The sequence below is a fragment of the Ailuropoda melanoleuca genome, chromosome 5 (genome assembly GCF_002007445.2).
Source record: "Ailuropoda melanoleuca isolate Jingjing chromosome 5, ASM200744v2, whole genome shotgun sequence".
NCBI classification, from domain to species: domain Eukaryota; kingdom Metazoa; phylum Chordata; class Mammalia; order Carnivora; family Ursidae; genus Ailuropoda; species Ailuropoda melanoleuca.
The window spans coordinates 69,109,622-69,125,513 of record NC_048222.1 but is presented as its reverse complement, the minus strand read 5'-3'; the positions used below and the strand labels follow the sequence as shown (position 1 = coordinate 69,125,513).

The following is a 15,892-nucleotide window of genomic DNA, read 5'->3' as shown; positions in this document are numbered from 1 at the left end:
ACCTCCACCCCCTACTGACCAGCTAAAACTGAATGAATCTTAAGGAAAGAAAAGACTATAGTTATTTTTCAATATACTTAGCCCATCCTGTACTTCACTTAGAATGTCAAAGTTCCAGTTCCCAATCTAATACCAAATATAATGCCACTTATGTAGTCATGGCACCCATGCATGAAGGTAACTGATACAGATAGCACATGGTCAGGAAGGAAAAGACTGTGCTCAAATTAAGGTAGCCCTTTAATATTTATTTCTCATAGTACCTCAAAATGTTTCTTTTGGAAATAGGACTACAGAATGGCCAAAAATGTCTGAGCTATTCAGCTGACAGAACACAAGGAAAGACGGTCCAGAAACAGAAGTTTCCTGGGGTTTCTAAAGGGTCAGTAAAATTTAAACTATTATTAATCCAAAACAACAAACTATTATTCATTATTTCAATTAATACAGACAGTAAAATTACCGCTTGGGTTGGTTGTAAGGATAAGGACCCCTATTAGGAATGACATGAGGCTCAACAATTAAGGTTTTTGCTTCTTCAGTATCTTCATCTTCACCATCTGCATCTTTCCTTTTCTTCCCTTTTCCACTCCTTACTGGAAAAGTTATCCTACAAGACCAAAACCTTTGTTCACATTTTTACCATTAACATTTACCAAGCACCTACCTCGTGCATGACATTGTATGGAGTATAACCAGATCAGAAAGAAACATATATGGCTTGAAGGAAGTCACTATCTATACATACATTCTGAAAAGAGTAGACTTAAAAGCACTAAAAGGTGTGTTAATGGTGTTCAGATTAGAAAAAATCAACTGATGAAGGGAGAATCAAAGACCCAAGTAGCATTTCTATACTTATATCCATTCACTGTGAAGTGATTTACACATTGTCCCTCCTTAAATCAGAAAAGGCTTCATGGGAGAGATGGCATCAAAGATGAGTTTCAAAGAACTTAAACATGGGAGGGAAGATATTCTGAGAAGAAGTAAGACTACAGGTTCAAGTACAAGTGGCCAGTTTTGCCAGAATGGATACAATAGAGAAAATAAGGCTAGAGAGACAGGCCGGAGCCTTGTTATGACAGCCTTGGAATATCAAGCCTTTAATGCAGAAATTATTATTTTTTTGGTAAGGTTTTATTTATTTGAGAGAGAGCACAAGCAGGGGGGTGGAGGGGAAGGACAGAGGAAGAGGGAGAAGCAGACTCCCCGTTGAGCAGGGAGCCCAACGCAGGCTGATCCCAGGACCTGGAGATCAGGACGTGGAGATCATGGGCTGAGCTGAAGGCAGTCGCTTAGCCGACTGAGTCACCCAGGAGCCCTAAGGCAGAAGTTCTTAGCCTGGGGTCAGGGACACCTCAGGAGGTGACTCCCCCTAGTACCTGGGGGAGTCAATGAATATATTAAAATTAAACTAAAAAAAAAAGAATTCTCTATGTGTACTTTTCCATGTAACAGAATTCAGGGAAGAGCGATGAGTTGCTGCTGTAGGTACTTGGTTCCATTTCTACTCAAAATTAAAACCAAAGTTCCTTTAACATGAAATATAACTATATTGTGACTAAGTTTTGTGAAAGCAAGTAAAGAGAAAAATAGAATTTTTTTCCTGAAAACAAAAGAAAGTTCAACATCCCATGACTATGTCCATTAAATAGGAAATATACCAGATTATACATAATAGACAAAGACATATTTCTTTAGTCAAATGCTATAAATATGTTTATATAATGCTCTTCAGACAACAAGCATTTACTGATCCTTTATTAGATGTGAGGCTACTTCTATTATGGTCTTAAAATCGTTTTCTGTACTAAGAAATAGAGACAAATAAAATAAATTCATCCCAGTCATTATATGGTGAAGGTAAAGACTGTCCAAACAAAATCAAGATATTCAAAACTTTAGATATGGCCTATCTCACACTGGCTACAGAAAGCTTGAAAGGAGTATATCCAGTTCTGACTTTACCTGAAAGGGGGTATCTGCAGAGCTGGGTCATCCACAGTTACTTTAACATTATGACCAGGAAAGCTGGTCTTTAAATGCTCAATGGAGAGAAACGTATCATTGAAATCAAGAGTGGCAATCTGATTGGGCATTTTTGAATAATGTGCACTACTTGGATCCCCATAACCTAAAATGATGTCATGCAGCCAGTCAGGTACCACACAATCAGTATTCATCAGGTTCCGAATGGTCTCCAGCACAGCCTGTCAGTGAAAGGACAGAAAAGGGTTGTGTCAAGAAGCCATCTCAAACATTTGCACTTCAGTGGAATGCAGAGCTGGCTGCACTAATCCAGAATTCCCGAGTGTTTCAGGGCAAGAAGCTATTTTCTGCTGACAGGTGCTTGGCTAGACTGAATCAACAGCTATATTTTCAGCTGATACCATACACTGAGTTAAACAAAAGACCAAACTTAGCAAGGACAGTTTATCCGTTAGGAGTTCATTTAGACAGAATGTCATTTTAAATGAGTTCATCACTCGACTCCCGTTGGGTAGAATGAAAATCCGATCAGGACTACAAAACAACAAAAAAATATTATAGAACAAACCCTTAAAGAGGATGCTTCCTTTTAGAAATTCCTGGAGTCTTTTCTTCTTTATATTCCATAGTTCCTCAAAGCTAAGATGACGCACAACCAGAAGCCTATTAATACAGGCCTCAGTTGTGAAACATAATTTAAAAATATTAAAATTAACACTGTTAGAAGAAATAAAATTAGAAATAAATAAAAAATAAAGTAGAAAGATAAAAGTGAAATGTCAAATACATTTCAAAATGAAACATTCTATAATAAAAAGTCATTATAGTTATTAACATACATTGTCAAAATTACCAAAAGTCAAGGCAAACTTTCAGACTTTCTAATAATTACTTTGACAAAGTGCTCTATCCCATATATGGAAATCAGAAGGCTAGGCTATTAATTACAGAGAATAAAATAAAACCAGCCATTTTTATGTCATAAATGCTACACACGACAACAGGATAACCAAGTAACAGGATAGTGTATGTTAATCACACTCTTATCACATGACCTTGTTTTATTTTTTTGCACTAATCACTACCTGAAATTCTCTTATTCAAGTACTTAGTTACCTGTTATCATTTGTCTAATCCCCATTTCCATGATAGCAGGGATCTAGGAAGTTTGACTACGACAGGGGTAAATCACCGGATGGACAGATAAATGAGTATGTTCACATAATGATGGGTAAGACAAGAGCTCTACTCGCTAAGAAAGAATTTTAGTAGGGAGACGAAATATGTCTGTAAGCAATGACACAAAACAGCAGAATGTGGTCAATAATACAGAATATTACAAAATACAACGGGAACACAGTTCCAAGTAGGCGAGAGATGCATGCAGGGGAGACTTTTGACCTTAGGAATGGTTTCATGGAGGAAAGTGGCATTTCAATTTAGCTCAAAGCAAAGGATCTGTGAAGGAGCCTTGGTTTATTTCATCATTAACGGAAAGTCACAGAAATGTTTTGAGAAGCTGACTGAAATGATCAGTGGAGGCATATGAAAAACAGGTGGCTGACCAGGAGGAGAACAGGGCTAGGGCAGAGGAAGCGATTTAGTGCAACTATTTGGGCAATAGAATAGCCACGTCAGAACAGGCTGTACGAACTGGGGAAGAGAGAAGGAAAAAGGGATGCTGCCCAGATATATAACAAAACACTGAAGACACCAAAAGGACATTTGTCCTTTCCCAAACACAGGAGAGTTAATCACTGCCCCTGTTTCTTGGATCAGAATCTGAATGCCTCTTTTGACCTCCCATGACATTTTTTTTTTTGTTGTTGTTTTTTAAAGTTTATTTATTTTTTTTTTAGTAATCTCTACACCCAGCATGGGGCTCGAACTCACGACCCTGAGATCAAGAGTCGCATGCTCTTTCAACTGAGCCAGTCAGGGGCCCCTTCCATGACGCCTTTATCTGCATCCTTCTTATGACTTTTGGCACTTTCGAACATTTCATGGTAATTATTTGTTTATATTTTTAACTGCCTTATTAGTAGTCTAAATTCCCTAAAAATATTAGCTGTGTCTTATTCATCTTTATTGGCTCCATACAACTTAGCACAATGCCAGGCACACGGTTGGGCATTAAATAAAATGGTCAAATGAATGAACATAAGGAAGGAACTTTTTTTCGTTTTTAGTAAAGTGACTGAGATTCAGTCATTATTGAGAAACAAAACAGAGACAAACAAATGTGACCCTGCCTTCATAGACCTGTATTCTAATGGTGAAGTCTGATAAATAACAAATATAGAGTCAGCAGGTATAAAAAAGGCTGTGAGGAGAAATAAAGATAATTGGATTAAGAATGAGGAGAAGGGGAGATGCTACTTTAGGTGAAGTTTCCGGAAAAAAGCTTCTCTTAAGAGTTAACATCTAAGCAGAGTTGCCCACCTGCAGTGAGGGAGCGAACCATGTAAATACCTGGGAGGAAGATTGTGCTGGTAGAGGGAAGACCATGGACAAAGGCTTGGATCCTTAAAGAACAGCGGAAAGGTCAGGACATCTGGCATGGAGTGAATCAGGGAATGGTGTTAGAAAATGATGCTGGGAGAGGTGGCCGGAGGACAGATAATGAAGGAGCCTCTTAGACTATGGTAATAATTTTCTCCTGTGATGGGAAACCATTAAAGAGTGTTGAACAGGGTACCGAGGCATAATTTATATTCAGTCGCTATGTAGAGAATAGCAGAAGGGGAGGAGCCATCAAGAATGGAAGCAGGGAGAGGCGCCTGGGTGGCTCAGTCGTTAAGTGTCTGCCTTCAGCTCAGGGCGTGAGTGATCCCAGAGTCCTGGGATCGAGCCCCACATCGGGCTCCTCTGCTGGGAGCCTGCTTCTTCCTCTCCCAATCCCCCTGCTTGTGTTCCCTCTCTTGCTGGCTGTCTCTCTGTCATATAAATAAATAAAATCTTAAAAAAAAAAAAAAAGAATGGAAGCAGGGATGTGAGAGATGAAGATGACTCGGACGAGGTGTCAGTGGAGGTGGTGAGCTAACCAGACTGATTGATGGACTAGATGTGTAGCGTGAGACAAAAAGAATCAAGAGTACTTCTGTTGTTTTGTCTTTAACAATAGGGCAGAATGGGGAATAAATTCCTTTATATGTGAAGTCGCTTTTTTTTAACCACAAGAACAGGAAAAAAAAAGGTAATAAACTGATAATGCATAAGAAGCACTATGTTTTAGGGGAGAGAAAAAAGAAAGGTACTTGTGCAGAAGGCAGTGTTACCAAATGCTAAAACCATTCAATGCTTACATTTTATAATATAGTAGTTTCAAATAATTAAAAAGTCTTCTTTTGTCAAAACCCCTTACTTCCATTAAATTACAAAAGTAAAATTCTCTTGCCCCCAAACCTCCGTTTTCCTGCTAATGAGTAAAACACGTTATATCATAAAGTAATTCAGAGCCACGGGGTTTCACATCTGTATTCATAAAGTGATTTGGAAGTGCACTTACTTTTGATTTAAAAAAGAACTCCCAGTAAACAAATACACAAGCAGTTTCCTTTATCTTATACTGGCTATCCTGGGCATCTAATACACAAAAAGCAAGGAAAGAGGTTGCCCTGGATTAATTTATATTGTAAGTTTCTAAACTCACGTAAAGACAAAATAGATTTAGTAAGTAAATCTTAAGTTTTTATATTTAAGTCTACATGTTAAGAATATAAAAGAATTGTTTACAATCAGAATAAAAGCAGGGATCATTTCCTTAATAAAACATTCTTTTACCTAGTATCCATGTATTTATGTTTTAGAAGTTACTCAAATGGGACATAGTATTTTCAGTTATATAGCCTAAAAATTACCTTAAAGTTATTTTCCTTTGGTTTCCTCCTCATTATGATATTGAAAGTTTCATACACATCTTCTGCTCCATTTTGTATAGTATTTGTCATATCTTGTTGATACTGGTTTGGATCCAAGAACACTCTAAATGTCCTTGACTCTCCTCTAAGATTGGGTCTTGGTTCAGGTCCTAGACATTTTGAAAAAGTTTGGTAAGTGAAATGTATACTTTTCAAGTATCAAAGTAAGTCAGCAGTATTCCTTTTCTAGAAATGATGAGTAAACTGTCCACACTGAACCCCAGTTCTTCCCGACTAGAATGTTTTCCACTCATCATCTCAAATGCCTAGAAGCTGAAAATATTTTCTTCTTTTCCTAAATTCTTACCATTTCTTTCCCAGAAAAATGTTTGTGATGTGATGTTTATGATGCAGTGCCATGGACTGCAATTATTTGTATATGTTCTCAACCAAAGTAAGAGCCCTAGAAGTCAAACAACTTTACTTTTGTCCGTTACTTATAGCTCCTACCTACAGCCTTACCTATAGTAAGCATTCAACTGATCACTCTCTTCATCCTTCCACATTCCATTCCTAATTATCACCAGTGTAAAAGGAAATTTCATATACTAATAGCTCATAGCTCAGAGGCTTTTTCTTGCCCCTTTGCCTCTTCTCCTTACTTTTGTCTTAGCTGTCTAACTGGTCCCAACATGTGGCCTTATGTTTATTCCACCTTTCCTATTTTCTTTTATTCCAGCGATAAGATCAGTTTAGTTACAGCCCTTTTAGCAATGGTGCAATCTTAAACTCACAGGTAGTAGAAGCTAATTCAAGTTCTGAGAGAAGTTTAGCAAATAAATTGGAAAATACGCACTGGATATAATGCATTTATAATTTAACAGTAAGTATAACAAAAAAGTCAGGACAACATACGAAAGAATTTCAAAGAAAAGTCAATGATAAGCCTAAGAACTCAAAGAACTGACTAATCTTATACGGCAGTATTTCTAAACGGGTTAACGTCTGCATGTTAGGTATGACAATTCCTTCTACAAGGCAGTTCTGTTTAAACTTTTTCTTTTCTTTTTTGAGAGAGAAAGAGAGTGGGGGCATGTGCGTGCACGTGTGAGTGGGGGATGGGGGAGAGGCAGAGAGAGAGGGAGAGAGAGAATCTTAAGCAGGCTCCAAGCTTGGCACAGAGCCCAAAGCGGGACTTGATCTCATGACCCTGAGATCATGACCTGAGCGGTAATCAAGAGTTGGACACTTAACTGAGCCACCCAGGTGCCCCAAGGCAGCTCTGTTTAGATGTTTAGCATCCCTAGCCCCCATCCATCAAATGCCAATAGCTCACCATCCCCTACTACTATCCTGAGCACATAACAAGATAAATACCATGATATGTTTCAAAATGCAGGGTAGTGCTATTCCCAATTGAGAGCCACTGCTACAATGAATCAAATCAATAAAACTTAAGAAGGAAAAATTAGGCAAATATGTGTTTAGAGGTTTTAAAAAAGCAATGTTGTAAAGTATTATAAAAGAAAAGTTTTAAATAAAGGTAATTTCAAAAGCTCCTGTCTTTTCCAGTATCTAACAAAAAGTTTAGAAACCACATTATGGGTGGTAGGTACCTTACACATATTTTACATATAATCTTTTGTGTTGATTTAGTACGTAAAATAACTAAAAAATATTACCTAAGACACAAAAAGAAAAAAAGGCACAGAAACTTATTATGTACACACACTCTTTCAAAATTACAGATCGCCATACCGTCTTCAATGACACGCCCTTTATCATCCAGCATGCCCTGGATTTCACAGCCTCTGACATAAACCAGGCCAATCTGCTCAATAAAAGGTCTTCTCCGGTCAAACTTAGTACCATAAGGCTTTGTGGGCCGTACAGTAATTAAAAAACATACATCATGCTTACGAAGACCTGGTAAAACATAAAGACATTTTCACTTATTAGAACGTTGTTGTTTTTAGTCTTTTGTTGGCAAATTCTCATCCTCTTAAGAGATATAAGAAACATTTAAAGTACCAGAGGTGATCAGTGGTTATACTTGCATTGTAATATAATTACGGGTTTTCCTATAATCTTTAAAATTCAATGTTTGACAGGAATAATTAAAATGAAAATTTCTCTTTATATTAAAATTAGAAACTTTTATGCCATGAATACACTACTGAATAAGCCCTCCAAGTCATGTTACAGCTCCAAAATTGGATGCTCATCATCATCCTTATTTTTAGCATTCTTAATAAGTAACCAAAAATATGGTTGGCATATAATCCATCTATATCATATTCAGCAGGTTTCTAACATCAGTTTAAACTATCCATCACTGTCATTCCAACAACAGTCTAACTGCATTCCCCAAAAGAGGTCAACTCAAGAATAATTCATCAAGGCACAAAAGCATTGTTTACAGATATCATATTGAGAACATCGTTGAATATATATAGTTTCATTTGGCAAATAACAATTTTTATAAGTAAATATCAAGAAATAGGAAACATGTGCCCAAGTCCATAACTTCTCAATCATTAGACCAAATACTGGACTCGATTGGATCCCCAGCTCTATTAAAAGTAGAGATACGGAAGACAGGGACATAAATTTAGATCACATATCCATGTAATGTCAAACCACTTAATCTTCATCGCTTTCCTGATTTGTTTTGATAGCCACATAAAATAAGTTTGCACATAAATGCAAACTTAAACAGTCTGCTTGCTCATAACGTTGGTAATAAGATATACAACTAAATCAAATCAGCAATGTCAGTGTGTGGCTAACAGTATTGAGACCATTCTGGTTTGTTTTAATATGGAGTGGGGTTTAAATGTGCTAGTAATAACTGCTCTGATTCATAATAATGACTTTATTTGTTTATTTCCCAACAAATTAGAAGCAGGAGAAGCAACGAGAACTAAGAGGAACTGCTCTACTGAGTTGTGCTGCCTTTAGGACTCTGATCTGCACAACTCATTACAACGGCTAAGTCTTCGAGTGAAAGGGGTGGCCCTGAGACTTAGTCCCGACCAGTGTCACTTTTTGGCATCACTGAGGGATGACTGCCTATTCCCTACTAAGGCAGATCATTTCCCTGTGGGACCCTTATGTAACAGTGAGCTCAACTACCTTTCTCCTTTAAACCATTATGTATCCACTCCATCCTGGCTGTGCCTTCTGGAGCAGAATCCAGTATTTCTGTGTCATTAATTCAGTTTCCTTAATTTTAAATGGGGTAATGGAGAAGATATGGGCCTGAACTTCATCACCTTTTTGAAGGAATAAGAAGAATGTTTTATGTATTTAGCTTAAACTCTTCAAAACTACAGGACAAATTTCTACAGGACAATATTCATTACTACTTACAGAACCTCCCTCTCATTTTTTGCCTCCATTTTCTAATTAGTTACTCCATTTGTGATCAACACAGGGAGTGAATTTTGGCTTTGGCCTCCCAGAAAACATTCCTCTCCCCACCATGCCCTATCCTATGAATCACCTGTTCCACAATACTCTACTGTACTCTCTCTTGCCCATCAAAAATTTATCCATTACATTCTCACTCTATCAGAGGCCTATGTTTAAAAGAACGAAAGGGGGGAAAAAGACTGTTTAATGTCCTTCTGATAGAAGTCTCCAAAGTAATGAAGAAAAGGAGTTTAGGTAACTGTGTAAAACAGTATTTATTTTAATACCTTCTTAAAAGCCAAAGGTAGTAAGTATAAAACCTTTTCCAGCAACTTAATGTCTTTCTTAAGATTTAGCAACAATAAAAATATACAGTATTCTAAATGTGTAACACACTAGATTAGATTAGAAGTCTTTGAAGGATATAGGAATCACAAAAACAATCTGTCAGAAACTACAACCACTACAGTGGCCATTTGTTAAACATGTGGCCAGCTTTGCTGCTGGATTCCTTCAGAATTACTGGATAAACATACCATATAGTTCCTATGGCTATAAACAGCTATATTAGGAGTAATATTTTCTGAAAACTGATCCATTAAGGGACTATCCCTTTCCCTCTGGCATGCCAAGAAGGTGGAAGAAGATAAAATCTCCCGGCTACTGTTTCTCACAACAGAACAGCAAGCAAGAGCTCTCACAGACAGCTGGGAGAAAAATATAAAAGTGCCACTTAAAAATTAGGTCATGCGTCATTTCTGGCACAGGTGTTATCAATGTTTTCAGTCTCTACTTGGCTTAGTAACTCTGAACATATCTGCCTCTAAATAAAATTCCTTGTGACACAGAACTCCTGTCCCTAAAATCTTGCCTAGGAAAGAATAGGGGAAATAACTGCTCTAATTTCTCTGCATCTATTATTTATCCTTGAATACACTTAATATCACTAATTCTTCATCTAACTTCCTCCTTTGGTACAAATTGTTAAAATATTATTATTTCATTCTGAGTTGTTTTACCATATCCCTTAAAATTCCTTTTGAATTTGTCTAATTTTGATTTTGTATCTTTATATTCCAGCAACTGCATGCATCCCTATTCTCTTCACTTTGGTGGCTTTTTATCTCTTAAAAATGCCAGTTTTCCTTACTAGCTCTGCATGTGTGCAAGTTATACATGGGTTTCCCCCTTTCTTGAGTGAACAGTAATACTTTGATTCTTTTTATATTGGTCCTACAAGTTCATAAATATTATCTTACTAAATTTGGGATTTAAAGAGCTCTACTTTCAGCTTTGCAAACTGCAATTTTCAAAATACTGTGATTTGCATGCTATTTTATGTTTTTTCCTAAAGTATTAATACGTTCAATATAAGTTCTCATATGATCCTTGATATTTTTACTACTAGTAATAATAAAGACAATTTTTAAAGATAAAATTTCATAAATGTTTAGGAGGGTAATGCTTAGTAAAAGTGCTTTGTCAATTTTCTAAGTCTATAAACTAAAAAGGCAAAAATGTAACTTTATTTTTTGAAGTAGAAAATTACCTTCCCATTCATCTTTGATGTGATCTCTGACATTCAGATTGATGGTAACATCTGCACGAACTCGGGTTGGCCAGTTTTCACCTATGTTGGGCTTGGCAACCTCAACTACAGTGAAAGCCACGATGGGCTGGGCCATTCGTGCCCAGCCACCAAACACCACACCACCATACTCAGATTGCCTGAAAACCAAAGAAGTGCATGATTACTCCAACAAAAAATGACTTTTCCCCAACTTTTGTCAAGTAAAATTAGTAAGGAGGAACACAAACCTAGTTACTAAGCTCTGACATTTAATAACTCTTATTTCTAAACTTAAAAAAAAAATTAAGTCCCGATATATAGAGAACACATTCAATAGGATGAATAGGCAAATATGGTCCAATGAAGAAAAGGGAAGTAGAGAGGAGTATCCCACATACCCAGGCAGAAAAAAATATAACTCTATATTCGTAAGAGTGGAGGCATTTTGCCAAAGAATAATTATAATAATTATAAAATATAAAAATACAAAATATTACTATTATTATTATAATCTAGATTATTATAATAATTCTTATCCTTTTCCTCTCTGCATCAAGATAGTCTCAACTGTTTGCATTTTATGTATTTAGGTATTTCTACAAGCTGTTTTAGAACAAGGTAGAATTTTAAAAATTAAAAACAAACCAACAAATAATAGTATCTACACAAATGCTTCCTTTAGGGTGTAATATTTGAATCATTTAAAAGATACTGCCATGGATTGGGGGTAAAAGTAATCAAGCTAGGGGCGCCTGGGTGGCTCAGTCATTAAGTGTCTGCCTTCGGCTCAGGTCATGATCCCAGGGTCCTGGGATCAAGCCCCGCATCGGGCTCCTTGTTCAGCAGGATGCCTGCTTCTCCCTCTTCCACTCCCCCTGCTTGTGTTCCCTCTCTTACTGTCTGTCAAAGAAATAAATAAAATCTATTAAAAAAAATAATCAAGCTAGTTGTAATAACCAGAATTACTAATATTCAAATATCATTCTTTCTTCTTATATTAGTCTAACTAAGTCTGGGAAATCTATAACATAAATACTGTAGCAGCACTCCAAAACTGGGAAGTACTGCCAAAAATGACACGCTTACACAGATAAAGAAAAACTACATCCCAGGTAAAGGCTTTGCGCTGTAAGAAAAAACTGTAGAACTTCACAACATCAAAGAGTGAAACTAAATAAAAATAAATGTTCTGCATCCAGTGACTTGCTTAGTACAGGGAATTTCTAAAAGGTATTGCCTTGTGTCTAAACCCTTTTGTAATGACTATCACCTCTTCCATTTCTTACAATTTTACTACATATAGCTTACATACCATAAAATTCATTCATTGTAAATGCACAATTCAATAATGTCTAGTAAATCTGCAGAGTTGTGCATCCATCACCACAATCAAATTTGAGAACATTTCCATCCTATGTATAAGAGATACCTCTCATTTGACTACAGTCAGTCCTGTTACTACCCCAGGCAACCACTGATCTATTCTTCCCAACTCTTTTTTCCTCCATTATAAAATCTACCTGCAACATGAAGGATTAAAAAGGAAAGATTTCTGCCTCTCATAAGTACCCTCTCCCTTATGTTGCTCAGTGGTTTCAGCAGCCTGAATACATGATCATTAGTACCAAGTGCTGAGTAAAATTTATGCCCCTACTTCTCCACCTTCAGCACATAAGAAACAGAAGGAAGCCTGGCCTCTTTTTTAGATCTCATCCTTTTTAAAAGCCTTCAATAATGGGCAATTAGGAATGAAAATCTAGAAAAATTTACTATCGTAAGTTAACTTCCAAAAGTGACATTTTCTTTCCCTTAGCAGAAAATAATATAATTTTAAAAAATGTCCTTTATTAATAGACCATAAGAACAATTAAGTATTTTTGCTTTATTGGCATTTAAGTAAAATATAAGTGAATTCTATTTGATAAACTGCTAGTTAATAATCCCTAGTTTGCAAAATGGCCAAAATTAGGTCCAGAATCTGAGCATGTAAACCCAAGGTAACCATAAACTGAAAGGAAGCTTTCTGATCAAGTACACCCCCGGGGTCCAGACAATGGGCACTAATTCCAGCAAAGCTGTGGGAAGGGATGATCAGCCAGCAAGTACACAAACCTCACAGTGCTAGCCTGCCTACTGACTCAACTGGTTATTATGTTGTGTTTTATAGTCTCACCCAGAATAACTTTTCACATAATAACTAATTAAAAAATAGAACTGTGGGGGCGCCTGGGTGGCACAGCGGTTAAGTCTGCCTTCGGCTCAGGGCGTGATCCTGGCATTATGGGATCGAGCCCCACATCAGGCTCCTTTGCTATAAGCCTGCTTCTTCCTCTCCCACTCCCCCTGCTTGTGTTCCCTGTCTCACTGGCTTTCTCTATCTCTGTCGAATAAATAAATAAAATCTTAAAAACAAAAAAAAAGAACTGTGTATGAAATAAAACGTGGAAGTGAAAAAAATAGATCATAATCATAGTGTCCATGTAGCTCTCTGTAACTAGTAAGGAGAGAAGACTGGAAGATACCTGAATCCGTTCACATTCAAAACCTGTTAAGCTTTTCACACAGAATGCAGTATAAGTGTATGTGTAAGCATGGTGTGACCAGAATGTAATAAAAATCCATTTTATAGAATTAATTTTACTAGTTTATAGTCACTATATATAACTTACCCTCATCAATTTCATACATAGAATAAAATAGTGAATGAAGGGCATTTATCTTGTATCAGTCATGTCTAAAAATCAAAATGGACCTTCACAGATCTCATAATGCAGAGCTGCCTATGATAACCAGAATGCAAGTCTTTTCTTAGCTAACAGAATTCCAGACATGAGCTAGCAAGTGGGGAGCTGAGTTTAAGCATAAGACTTCCTCAAATGAAGAGACCTACTCAAATGGCCCCCAAAGTAAATCCTGACGGTTTAGTCTCTTCAAGGTAATCTATGGATGGAGGACCAGGGAAGACTTTGCAACGTCTCTGTGATGCTCAGCAATACTCCTCATCTCTTGCCAAGTTCTTTAGAGTGGCTAACTGAGATACTGGTGACAGCCACAAGAGCAGCTGGGGTAGCAGAAGACCCCTTTATCATAAGCGCCCAGAGCTTAAACCGTCCTGCCCTAGTACACGCCTGCGGGTCAGCCCATACCCTCCCTCTTTACCCTTTTGCTAATGTCCAACCTACTCTCCCCTCTACAGTTCTCCCGGCACCATCCTCCAAGAATGAAGATCGCTCCTCCCTTATCCCCATTCTCCCAGCCCCACCCCCAAGTACCCAGATACATATCGTGTATTTTAGCTCTTCTGATATACTCTAATCCGTATTAGAGAATTTCTCAAAGACTAAATATCTTATATGTTGGAGGGCATCTTCATGCAAGGCATACTGCTTCTAAATATACTTATGAGGTTTCTGACAGAAGTTATGTCAGTCATTGTTTGCACCTCTTCATGACAAGTGGAACCAATTTACTAACCATGGCTTCATTCTGCTGACACTATCCTCGATGTCCTGCCTAATTTCGTAAGTTGATTCTAAGCGGAAGAGATTAAAATTCCTTAAGAGGTAATCATGAAGAGTCAAAAACTGCAAATTCAACTTTGGAAGAGCAAGACAACCTGAAAAAGAAAACAACATCCACATTTGAATTAGTCTTCTACTCAGGCAGATGCACTATGTATAAAGAAATGAGAGTTTAATTTAATGATGTCTGAAATATAGCATATTTGATAAGGTCCTATTTTTATTTTCACACAGAAATTGAAAAACCAAGTTAACAAATGTTATCTATTAAGAGTTGTGAAGGATAAATCTCATTAATACATATAACTGTGCATCAATGATTCATATACAAACAGGCTTCTCAAAAGTATTTGAAGATACTTAAAATTAATATAGTCTCAAGTAGTTTAAAAATTCTTCCTTTACCCCCTAATTTATGTTTGGCAAAGCTAGAAGTAAATAATGGCCATAAACTAAGCCCATGACAAATTTACCTGGAAAGCTAATTAGTCAGTATATTACAACGTATTACTCTATCTCCAATGAGCACTATTGTCCTCTGAATCTTTGCTTTTTGGCTAGACTTCAAGGATAAGGTATTGGTATGCTACTCCTGGAGTTATTTCCCTTCTCCAACTGTATTAATGAACAATATTCTTTCTAATATCTTCACTAACCGCTATTTCCCTTGGATAATAAGTGAAGAGGCACTCAGCTGCAATACCAGAAGGGTTTAAAAAAAAAAGAACCTCAAAATAAACACATTTTACTGGAAAATCATATTATTTTCATCATCTGTATCCATTCTTGCCAAAGTAATAACAAACCTAATGGCAAAAAACATCAATGTAAAAAAAAATGTCACATCATTTATGTTAGCAAATTCTGATTTATAATCTTTCTCAGCATCTTTCAGGCCAGAGGCTGAGGGAGCGTCTCTTTGGACAGCATAATTTTATTAAAAAAAAAAAAAGAATTAAAATGTCACCATTTTACAAATGCCACTGAATTAACAAATCTAGCCATTAAGCAGCAATGGCTACTTATATCACACACACACACACAACCACCAGACATTCTGTGCCTCTTATGAAAGAATACAGCACCACCAAGAATCTTGCCAGACAGAAAACGTCAGCCTGACCAAGCCTCTGCATTCAGCTGCCAATCTGCAAGAAAAGTAAAGAGCAGAGAGACATACTCAACTGTACACTGAGTAGTCAATTAGAAAAAACTAGATTGTGGGAAACTATACAAATCAAACAACTCAGGATCTTCAAAAGAAAAGGAAGGGCTGCAGAGGGCATTTGCGAAGTAAAAGACATTTTAAAAATGTAAAAGATTGACTATCATACGTGGATGCACAAGTAGGTGATAAAACTAGGAAGAATATACAGTGATTGCTATAGAAGTCAAAAAATGGTTGCTTTCAGGTGGAGGGAGAAGCAGCAACTGGGAAGGAGCCTATGGGAAGGCTCTGGGATAGCTAATACGGTGGTTATTTCCCTTATGATAATTCGTTAAGCCCTACGTTTACGTTGTGTGGCTTTCCATAT

At 36.9% G+C, this 15,892-nt stretch overlaps 1 protein-coding gene across 1 annotated transcript in view; it reads right to left on the bottom strand.

The window, feature by feature from the left end:
- Positions 1-15,892, bottom strand: part of AQR (aquarius intron-binding spliceosomal factor) — a 94,563-nt gene that overhangs the window by 31,717 nt on the left and 46,954 nt on the right. The window contains exons 16-21 of the mRNA XM_034661200.1: positions 14,311-14,452; positions 10,816-10,994; positions 7,611-7,778; positions 5,853-6,022; positions 1,972-2,213; positions 464-610 (exon numbers count right to left, since the gene is read on the bottom strand). Coding sequence (XP_034517091.1) covers positions 464-610; positions 1,972-2,213; positions 5,853-6,022; positions 7,611-7,778; positions 10,816-10,994; positions 14,311-14,452 — 1,048 coding nt within the window. The remainder of the gene's footprint in view (positions 1-463; positions 611-1,971; positions 2,214-5,852; positions 6,023-7,610; positions 7,779-10,815; positions 10,995-14,310; positions 14,453-15,892) is intronic.